At 44.0% G+C, this 11,320-nt stretch overlaps 1 protein-coding gene across 1 annotated transcript; it reads right to left on the bottom strand.

Annotated features, from left to right (window-relative positions):
- Window positions 1-6: 6 nt before the first annotated feature.
- On the bottom strand, window positions 7-10,543 carry SCCPDH (saccharopine dehydrogenase (putative)). Its single transcript, XM_058020393.1, has 12 exons — window positions 10,258-10,543; window positions 9,971-10,083; window positions 9,085-9,165; window positions 8,512-8,641; window positions 6,849-6,898; window positions 5,273-5,403; window positions 4,591-4,708; window positions 3,553-3,672; window positions 3,363-3,419; window positions 2,293-2,404; window positions 1,358-1,439; window positions 7-924 (listed from the first exon to the last, which is right to left on the bottom strand). The coding sequence occupies exons 1-12, from the start codon at window positions 10,529-10,531 to the stop codon at window positions 819-821; spliced, it is 1,374 nt and encodes a 457-aa protein (XP_057876376.1). The 5' UTR covers window positions 10,532-10,543; the 3' UTR covers window positions 7-818.
- Window positions 10,544-11,320: the final 777 nt, after the last annotated feature.

Here is an 11,320-nt window from a genome sequence, read left to right as displayed (position 1 = left end):
AGCCTCTACACGGAAACAGAATTTAATGTGTTCACACTCCTGAAAATAATGAAGGCTACCTTTCAAATATTCCCGTGACTCAAAGCTTCCATTGCCCACAAATACCAACCCAGAAATCAGACAAAAGGACAAGACACTCATAATTCTGAGGCTAACAACAAAAAGCAGGCTCATCAACCACAGTATCAAGCAGTGTGAAACAGGTCAGTGCATCCAGAACCTGGATCACATCAGGTCAGATTCCAAAAACAATCAACAGAACAAGCCTCCTTCTTTACAGAAGCAAAAGCACAATACAGTTCATGACTACTTACCTAACTACAGAGACTACACATAGATCTGCACTAACAACAATTCTTAAATAAAGATTAATTGAAGATGTTAATAAAGACAAATACCAAACACACATTAGAAATAACTAGTAGCTTATCTGCTAAGGCACTTCTGTTTCCAGGCTGCCTGCTTTACATAGTTGCAGAATGGGGCAAAGCAAGGCAGCTATGCTTACTTGTGAAGCAGATGGTGTAGTGGGTCCATGAAGTAGGAACTTGAACTTAGATAATGAGATTAAGATTCCAGAATTAGTACCCAAGAAGTTACCAATTTAATAGGTCTGTGAATTAACACTCAATATCCACCCTTTAGGGGTTTGCTCACTATAGCAAATACTATTATAGCTTTTAACTTGGATTTTCTTCTGTTTCTGCTGCAAACAATAGCATAGTGAAACTGTTTTATCATTAGGCTTTTGCAGCCAAATGGGTTTTATTAGAGTTATACCCAGGAAAGGTGTTAGTTCATACAGTTATGTTCTCACTTCAGACTTCAGGCTTGCTAATAACAGAGAACTCAACACCACGCTTGTTGAGGCGATCAATCAGTTTTGTTTTCGAGAAGGCAGCTCCTGGAGAATACACACCACCCCTGTAAGTGAAAATCAAAAAGGAGAAACATTAGTGGCATAGTGTTTGAGGGACACCTTTTGTTAAGCTAGAGATGTGCTTCCCTGACTAAGAAAGAAAAAGCCACTTAGTCCGAGAAGAGAGTGGGTGAGGAATTTGGCAGGGTGGTTATAATCATAGGTTCATTTCTGCATCCAGCAAACTCTATAGAAACCACTCCATTAACTGAACATAAAGACATTGATGCCAAGGCCTGACTAAAAGCCTAGTGAAGAGCAGTGGCTAGTGAAGAGCAAGTGGCTTTAAATCAGCTTGCAGTGAACCATCTCCCTTGCACAGCCAGTTGGGTGAGGTAACACAAATCCACAGGGCTGATTAAGTGTATTTTCAAAGAGAAACATTTGCACACAGTAGCTTTAAGGAGAGCAAGCTGCTCAGCATGGGAGGGTACTTACTGTTTAGGCAGAGAAGCTGAATCTTCCAGAAGAGATAGAGCTGCTTGAACCATTGCAATTGGTGTAGCAACATATCCAGGCTCTGACAAAAAAACAAACCAAACCAAAATCCCCCAATGAAATACAGTACCTTGAAATGTAGAATGTAATCTTGCTCTTCCCTACAGCATTCTGGAGAATAATGTCTTTAGCAATGAAACAGCCTTTCCCATTTAAGAACAGCTTTTTTTTTACCTAGTAAACAGACCAAGTAGCTGGTGAAATCCTTAAGATCTAATCCAGATAAATACTGCTTCACATAATGGCCTCTAACCATGCAACTGTGTGGTTAGAGGCCATGTGGTTCTGTCACCATGATGTGAGTGACCACATTATGGTGACAGAAGGCTTTCTGACACAGCAAGAGCTTTCCCCATCCTGTATTCAGTTCAGAATTTTACCATGCAACACTTGCATTCTGCCACAGCTCCAGTTATTTAAAGCTATGCTCCAGTAACTCATTTCTGAATGTGCATTCTTGCTCTCTCCAAACTTCAGGTGTCATCTCACCTCAAGGAATAACCTGAACAAAACTATGTATTAGTCAGAAATTATACCAGACCTGTTAAAGTTCACTCTCTGGGAACTGGAAATAAACAAAGTACTAATTCCAGGCTGTAACAACTAAAAACAATTCTTAAAGCCCTCTTCCTTCAAAAGGTCTGCTCTGCAAAAATGAAAATCAGACCAGGGAAAGTCAGAGGGAAGAGATTCACAAGAATGCAAGTGAACTGGCTATTTCAAAACCCAGGTCACAATGAATTCTAGTATCCAAGTTAACACACTGTGAAGGCTGTTGGATTTGTTCCTGTTGCAGATGCTTCTCAAGGGTGAAAGGGACAGCAGTGCAATCAGAACTGTATTTTAGAACAGGGAATGTTAGGCAAAATACATACCTGGTCCTTTCACCTCAGTGCAGATCTTCACATTTGGTTTGGCATTCTGGGGATCTTGTCCCTCACTGTAACCCTCACCAAAAAAAGTCATTGTAAAAGAGGTTCCATCCATCTGTAGTGGACAAGACAAGCATGGTCACCAAAAGAGAAACTGGTTGCTACCAGAAAAGCACAAGTATCCAAATTCTATATATAGAATCCTGCCAAAGACTATAATCCATTTAAACATGAAAGGAGTTATTTTGAATTACTGCTTAAAAGGTTAATTTGAGTTTTTAACTGCTTCCACTTTGTTGCACTGGCCTTGTACTAAAGTCTGTTTGTTCTCTCAGTACTTCCAGTCCTGGGTTTTTTGCTAATCAGTCTCCCTTGGTCATCACCTTTGATAGAGTGCTCTGAGCCGTCCATGGAAATACATCAGGCCCAGCAACATGATCCATTTATTCCTCATAGGAGTTACACACACTTTGATGTCTAAAAGCAGAAGGTGTGGTTATTTAAATATCCAGTAACTATCTAAACAGGCACACACAACATGCATTTGGACCTAGGGAGGAAGTTGTATGAGTGAAGGCTGAGGCTTCTTGGTCTGATCAGCCTGGAGAAGAGGAGACTGAGGGGAGACCTCGCTGCAGTTACACCTCCCTTGTGAGAGGAAGAGGAGGGGCAGGCACTGATCTCTGTGGTGCCCAGACAGGACCCAAGGGAATGGCCTGAAGTTGTGTCTGGGAGGTTTAGGGTGGATATCAAGGAAAGTCTCTTCACCCAGAGGGTGGCTGAGCACTGGAACAGCTCCCCAGGGAAGGGGTCAAAGCACCAGCCTGATAGTGTCACCAGCCTGACAAGAAGTGCTTGGACAGCGCTCTCAGGCACATGGTGTGACTCTTGGGTGTCCTGTGCAGGGCCAGGAGTTGGACTTTGATGATCCTTGTGGATCTCTTCTAACTCAGAATATTCTGTGATTCATCTAGAAATTATTTCTTTGAGGCTAAGCAGTTGACTCTAAATTACTATTCCACCATTACCACAACAAATGTATTCTATAACTGTGGTAGGAAACAGTCAGTTACCTGCTTCTGGGTTGGTCCCTTCTTTGAGAAGCGTCCAGCAGAGAAAAATTCCGGGTACTGTATGAATAGAAGAGAGAAAAAAAAAAAGGAAGAAAAAGACAAAAAAAGACCAATAGTAAATAAGAGGGAGAAAAAAAAGATACCTCCAATATCTCCAAACACTACATTATTTTACGTTTTGAAAACTTACTTTTGTCAGAAGTTTTCTTCCAAAGTTAAACTTCACCAGAAGAAGAAATAACATGCCCAGAAACATCAGCTTGATGACAGAGCCAAGACCACCTACAGTCACATAAGCACCATACTGGACCTGAAGCAAGAATGTATTTTCAGTGATAGGATTTACATTAATTTTTTCCATCAATTGATTTTTATAAATCAATATACCCTGTAAGTAAGATGCAGTTATTTTGTACAACACACATTGGTTTAAACAGGGCCTTAAACAATTGTCTTAGCTCTAAGGAACTGTTTTGAAGAATGCTTCACTTTATCATTCATTCTGGGAAGACAATGTAACTACAGAGTGAAGAGGGAGCAGACATGGTACACAAGAACAGAAGACTTTACAGAAAGATGTGTTCTGGCATCCAATTTCAGCCTTCTTTCCTAGATCTTTTCTCCTCCTTGTGCCTTTTTTAAAGAGAAACTGTAATAGAATGACAAGCCTTTCTCATTTGTAGCTTCCAAGTGCATTTTTAAAGCACCATCTCACCCTCATTGCTGAACTGATGCCTGTGATTCTGCACAGCAGTTATACAGATTGTTGGTGCTCATCTTCTCTCAGGAAACCATGGAAAACAAAAATTAATAATCTTTTTCACCACCATTACTTCACACTGCCTTTACTCTGCACATTGGAGACCCAAGCATCAAAGAAATCTTAACATACAAATGAGCAGCATATGAATTAGGTATCAGAACATTTACTACACTATACTGAGCTGGCTATGGCTACCATTGACTACAATTATGATGCTTTTAGAAGCTCTGCTGATACAACAAGAAAAGTCTCTGCACAGAAGCAGAATTTAATATATTTATCATGAAGGCTACCTTTCAAGTGTTCCTGTGACTCAAGGTTTCCATTCCCTACAAATACATACCAAGAAATCAGACAGCAGGGGAACCTGACATGACAATCTCATAACTATCATGTTAGCAAAGGCAGGCTCATCAGCCACAGTCTCAAGTAGCATGAAACAGTGCACAAATAACAGTAACTTACAGGTGTTTCCTGCAACTCTGTGTGCAAATAACGCTGAGTCCTTTTCACAACAGAACCATCAGATCCCATAAACGTAAGACAGTACTCCTTGAATTCTGGACTGTAAAACATAAATCCTCTGCAAATGAAAAAAAAATTAAGTCAGAAAAAAACTGTTCCAATCTTCACACAAACTGAAAGAAACTGACCATAATGGCCTTACCATTATCAGTTTTTTTCTCTCAAGAATTTTTGTGACATTATCTGTTTTCACTGAAAGCAAGCAATTCCAAATATATCCCTGGCTCACTCAAAATTCACTACATATAATTCACTATATATAATTCACTATATGCACTAAATCAAGGATGAATTTGATAATCAATATAATAGTCTTTTCATTTTTTCCCTCCATTCTACTAATCGCTTCTGAAATAAAAAGCTGTCACTAGAAGTTCTTTAGAATGCATTAATTTTGAGACCCAGTAAATGATGGGACGTGTTCTCTTTTCAGTAAGATATGAACAAGTCAGTAAAACTGAACTTTTCTAGAAAACTGAACAATTCTACTAGATGAGCATCTCTGTGTTCATACTATACTAAAGTCCTTACTGCATCTTCTCAGTATTTAATACTGTAGCAATCTGTATCATAAATACTGGAACTGTTAGGAGACTGTATACTCCACATCTTATGCTTATACCTTTTTTTAAGCTTTGCACCAACTACTGGAACAGGGGCATATCCTATCTGTTTTCGAAGCTTCTTCAGGCTGGCTTCATCTGCAAGGCCATAGACAGCTGATTTCCAGGTCCCATCATGTACACCAAGACCCTTGTGACATACCATGAAACAATAATTAGTTCAGTATTTAAAGGTTTCATGGATTATTTTTAATATTAGAATCACTACATGTATTACAATTATTACATATAAATGTTATGATGATAGTGTATTGAAATGGTGTGGGTTGACCTTGGCTGGATGTCAGGTGCTTACCAAGACACTCCATAACTCTCCTCCTAGCTAAGATAGGAGGAGGAGAAAATAAGATGGAAAAATCCCTTGTGTGTAAAGATAAAGGTGAGTTAATAAAGCAAAAGCTGCATATGGAAGCAAAGGTGTGGTAGCAACAAATGCCTCCCCCCTACCCTTCTCCTCCTTTCCCTTAGCCTTTATTGTGAGCAGAACTCACACAGCATGGTGAGTTTGGGGCAGTTTGGGACAGCTGTCTGGGCTGTGTCCCCTCCCAGCATCCTGCCCACCCCAGCCCATGAGGTGAGAGGGGAATGCTGCACAGACAGCCCGAGTGCTGTGCCAGCGCTGCTCACAGTGGCCACAACACTGCTGTGTTACTGACACCTCTGCAGCAGCCACACACAGCTCAGCACTGTGAGGGCTGCTGTGGGAAATGAACTCCACATCAGCCAGACACGACACAATCTCCACCCCTCTTTCCACATGACCTGCAACATACTCAGGACCCACAGAATTTAATACATATCTGTAGCTCTTCATAACTACATCTCAGTGTAGTTAATTCTCATTATTGAAATCCTTTTCTTACCAACACTTTGAACTTATGCTATATATTTAAATATATATCCTCATATCCAACATATAGATTTATACATTCCCAGGAACTCCTGTCCCCTGCTGCTTAACAGATACTATGCTCCCATTCAATGGGCTTCCTCCACTCCTCCAGATGTTTTTTAAGAACAAAAATGGTTTGTAAGGCAAGATGGATGCTCATGCCAGGAGCAGTAGTGTTTGGCTGTTGGGCATCAAGACTGACTTGGATCATTGTTGCATTGTTTTAACAACAGCATTAGAATTATTACATATATTACACATTATTACAACTACTATCCACAGGTATTATCATTACATGCAATAAAGTATATTGAAACGACCTTCCCCCCACCAACAAACAAAAACCCCAAACAGCCTAACACTAACATTACTGGCAATACACTCTGGACCTGTTACAGTTTCACTTGTGTAAGAATCCTTCCCACATGTCTGCAAAAGCAAAGTAGTTCTTGGAGCAGCTTACCAGGGCAAAGTGTGGGTAGACGGCTCTGCAAACAGACCTTACAAAACGGTGTTTGCTTAGGATACTTTTAGTAGCTCCTAAAGAATAAAGTTCTTAGACTTATCAAAGACCTGCCAGCTTGCTCCTTGCTCTGACTTAATGTAGCAACATTTATTCTGATGGGCTGTGGTGATGTTATCACAAATACTCCTGAGTTTCAGGAAGGAAGAAACCAACTAACCTCAGGCCCAGATTTCACCGACAGGAAACTTTCAACAGCAGTTAAGGTACCTGTAAGGGAGGGGAAAATATTACATATTTTCAATATTGCATACTGGCACATGCAGTCATTAGTCTGCAAAGCCAGAGAATGCTCTGGTAGACTCAAAACAGCAGGCCACTCACATTATCAGCAGAGTTACATCTTTATCTCAAAGCAAAGTAATGTAACATTAAGATGCACAGCTATTTGAGTCGGCAAGTATTCGATTTCTTGTGTAAATTACTTCAATACAGGTCATACTAGTATTACCTCTATTCATTAATTTTTTTCATTTATCTAATGAATGAGATAATGTAAAAAAAATCATTGAAAAAAGGAAAGTAATATTGAGAGCCACATTTAGTTTTCCTCCAAGTTTCAAATAAAAGATGATGTAGGCTGAAAGCAAACTTGAACTTAAAAATTGTTACACCCAAAATACAAAAAATCCACCACCAAAACAAAACAACCCATGACCCCCCCCAAAACCCAAAACACAGAAAATATTTAATTTTAGCATAGTTTAAAATAGTGTTCTGCAAAGAATGCTTAGTTTGATGAACAGCAGAACAACACAATGCCTCCAAATTCTGATTTGTTTTGCTTTGTTTAGTTCCTTCTGAGATTGTAAAACTGTATTTGTATACATAAATTTATTGTATACATAAATATAGCAAGCAACTGGATAGACTGAGGTAATGCCATAAAGTCAAAATAGGAAGAGTTAAAAGACATCTATTCAAAACAGGTATCAAACATCAAACTACAACCTCATGAACATCCAGATACTCATTTCCATACCTTGTTTCTTCTCCAGTCAGATCTGAATTGAGGTTTCTTCAACTGAATGCTGACTCCAATGTAAATCGATCCCATTTAGCAGCCTTTTTAATAGCCCATGAAAGCAAAACATTTGGATACTCTTATGGGCCCTCCCAACTGAAAGTCAGACCTGATGAACAGAGTATCCTCATCTGGGATCAGGATCAAGCACTATTTACATAGAATTAAATCCTCTCACATATTTTCTTAAATGCATTTGTCTTTCAGTTACCCTCTAGCTGCTATAAAAGTCAAAGGCACTACTACTTACACCCACAAAACAGCTTCTCAGAGCTTGCAGTTGAAAAAGGAAACTTGGGAAACCTGATTACCCCTCAGTCTGTGGACCCCTTCCCACTGTGTCTTCCCAACCAGATTCTCACTGCACAAGTGGCAATTGTGCTGAGGCTGCCTAGGGACATCCAGACATTGGCTGAGCAGCCTGCTGCTCACAGCTAACATTCTGTCCTCTCAGACTCACAGAATATTCTGAGCTGGAGGGGAACCATGAGCACCACAGAGTGAAGGCCCTCGTGGGGATGGGCCACAAGTTCAGAGTTATTAGCAGCCTGCTCTGAACAGCTGGGCTCATCACAGGGCCCTCTCAGTGAGCAACGGGACCATGACTCCTCCCCTACCCAATGACCCATCCAATTGAGACACTCAATTTCTCCCTACCACATTTGGTTGAAACTGGTCACCTGGTAAAGGCAGGCAAAAAGTGACACTGAAAGAGTTTCCACAGGACCGCTGCTGCTTTAGGAAACCAGATGAGAGCATAATCTGCATTCTTTTTCTACCATAAAAATATTCTAGTCACCTTTCAGCTTGTCTCTGGTGTACAGTACTCCCATATCCGCCGGTATGGAGTCAAACCCACAGCTTCCAATGACATATACACCCTTTTCTGCAGCTTTCTCATTGTATTTCAGGTACATTCCTTCCAGAAACTGAAACACAGCCAGAAAAAATATTTTAAGCTGAAATTCATTATTGGCCATACCCAGTATCAGCCATCACCCCTTCACTGTAACATCATAGCAGCCTCCATGCCTCAAACCATTTACAAGCATCTTTGACAGATATATACGATTCCTGATCTGTAGTATGAAAGTTTCACAGCAATGAAAAGTACAAAATTCCTATGTAGTATCATAACAGAGGCTTGAAGCACATTCAGCAATTTGGGACTTCCACAGTGACCCCAAGAGGCTGTCTTAAAAGCAAGAAAACAATACAAACAAGTATAGTGTACTTTAAAATAATTACTGCATCTTGAAATTGTAGATCAGGAGGCAGAATTTGTCTTATGTTCAGAATCATGAAACAAACTAAACAAACGCTCCTTTTTCAGAGCCTTGATATAAGGTAATGCTTTTTTACCATCACATACCTGGGGTTCTCCACTAATGTCAATGCAGCTTGCACCATTTTCAACACAAGCTTCCACCACAGGTTCTCCAAAGAACCTATACTATAGAAGGAAAGAACACCAGATGTAACAAAAGAAAAACCACATACCACAACTCACCCAGTGTGCTTTACCTAAAGTATATCTCTGCAATAAAAGTGAACCTGGTGGCTATTGATTTTTGTAAGTGGGGCTAAAATGCAAGAGCACTTCTGTTTCCTGGGAGTGTGGGGAGAAGAAAACAAACTTCACTGCTGCCAATGGAGCTTGCTGCAGGCTACTGCACCTGATTTCTCTCATGAAATCAGATCAGATCACCAAGACCAACTGAATACTGCCACTAATTTCACTTAACACTTCCTGCACTCTTATTATCAGCATATTCTCTACTTAAAAACTGAATTTCAAAGAGATGGTCATGACCCCACTTCCACCTCACACACTCTGATGCTCTCTGAATGCACTGGAAATGCTGCCACTCTGAGTTTTAAAAGGGCCAAGTGCTTCTGGCAGCGAGCCTGTGGGCCCCTTTTCCAGCTCCGTGCTCAACTCTAGCACCAATGACATTCTGGCCCAACGCAAACTTTACCATCAGTATCTCTTAGGCTGCCTATGAGACTGAACACCATCTCGGCACTATTTCACAGCGGACACCTATCCGTGACCCTCACCACTGCGACGGCGGTGGGAAACCCTTCGGCCACTGCAGTGCACGGCGGTACTGGGAACTCCGGGGCCGAGTTCCACCAGCTGCGCTGTCCCTGCGCGGCTGCTCCCGGTGCCCCGGTGCGGCGCAGGCAGCCCGGCCGCCCGCAGCCCCGGGGGAGGACTGGCCACGGGCACCGCCCCGCCCGCATCCCGCACTCACCGGGCCCACGCAGTTCAGCACCACCCGGGTCTGCTTCGCCATGGCGGCCAGCGAGCCCGCGTCGCTCACATCGCAGAGCAGCACGCCGACCTCCTCGCCGGGCGCCGCCTTCCCTGCGCACCGGAGACCGCGGTCACCGACACCGCTCCGCCCGGGACGGGCCCCCTCCTCCCCGGCGCAGCGCCGGGGCTCGCCCCGCTTTGCTCCTCAGCCCTTGCCCGCACACCCGACCCGCCGGGCCTCCCCGGGCAGCGGAGCTGCGCCCCCGCCCCGGCCGCGGCCCGTACCCAGCCGCTCGGCCGCCCGATCCAGCACCGCCCGCAGCTTCTCGCGGCTCCGCCCGGCCACGGCCCAGCGCAGGCGGCCGCTGCACAGCTGCCCCTCGCCGGCGGCCGTCGCCGCCGCCGCCCGCGCCACCTCCTCCACCACGAACTGGCCGGTGAAGCCCGAAGCGCCGAACACCACGATGTCGTAGACCCGTCCGGCCGCCATGGTGCTACCGCGGGCCGCCATGGGGCGAGCAGCCTTCGTACTGGCGGCAGCGCCGGGCAGCACTGGCATGACGGTCCCGCTCCGCCCCGCCCCGCCCCGCCGGGCCCGGCCCGCCCCGCGCCCCCTCGGGCTGCGCCCGTGCCCGCCCGCCCGAGCGCGGCCTTGGCTCGGCTTGGGCGGCGAGGGCAGCGCCGCGGCCTCCCGGGGCGTTTAACGGAACAAGAGATGAGAAATGTGCGGCTGAGGGGGCCTGGAGCCCAGCGGCGTAAGCGACGTTTGTAGGGAGAGGCCCTATGGAGTCATAAAATGGTTTGGGCTGAAAGGGACTTAAAGATCAACCCCCCTGCCATGGCATGGGCATGCCATGCATTGCATGTATTGCCATGGGCAAGGACACTTTTTACTCGACCAGGTTGCCCAAAGCTTCATCCAACCTGGCCTGGAACGCCTTCAGGGATGTGGCATCCACAATCCCTCTGAGCAACCTGTTCCAGAGCCTCACTTCTCTTACAGTAAAGGGTTTTCCCCCAATACCTAATCTAAAACTGCTCTCTTTCCATTTGCACCCTTTCCCTCTTTTCCTGTCACTACATGGCCTTGTAAATAGCCTTGCCCCAGGCTGCAGTTAGGTCATGCTGAAGTCTTCACTTTTCCAGGCTGAACAAACCCAATCCTCTCAGCCTTTCCTCATAGGAGAGGTGCTCCATCCCTCTGATCAACTTGCTGCTCCTCCTCTGCCTCACCATTGTTTGGTCCCAAAGCAGACACCCTCTTTCATGATGACCATGGCTCTGTGGGAATTTCAGCACAAGTAATACAGGTGGTTGGAAGACTGTTACTAATAAAAAAGAGAAATTT

The sequence above is a fragment of the Melospiza georgiana genome, chromosome 3 (assembly GCF_028018845.1).
Source record: "Melospiza georgiana isolate bMelGeo1 chromosome 3, bMelGeo1.pri, whole genome shotgun sequence".
NCBI lineage: Eukaryota > Metazoa > Chordata > Aves > Passeriformes > Passerellidae > Melospiza > Melospiza georgiana.
Note: the sequence above shows the minus strand (reverse complement) of the source record. Positions and strands in the feature narration are given on the sequence as shown.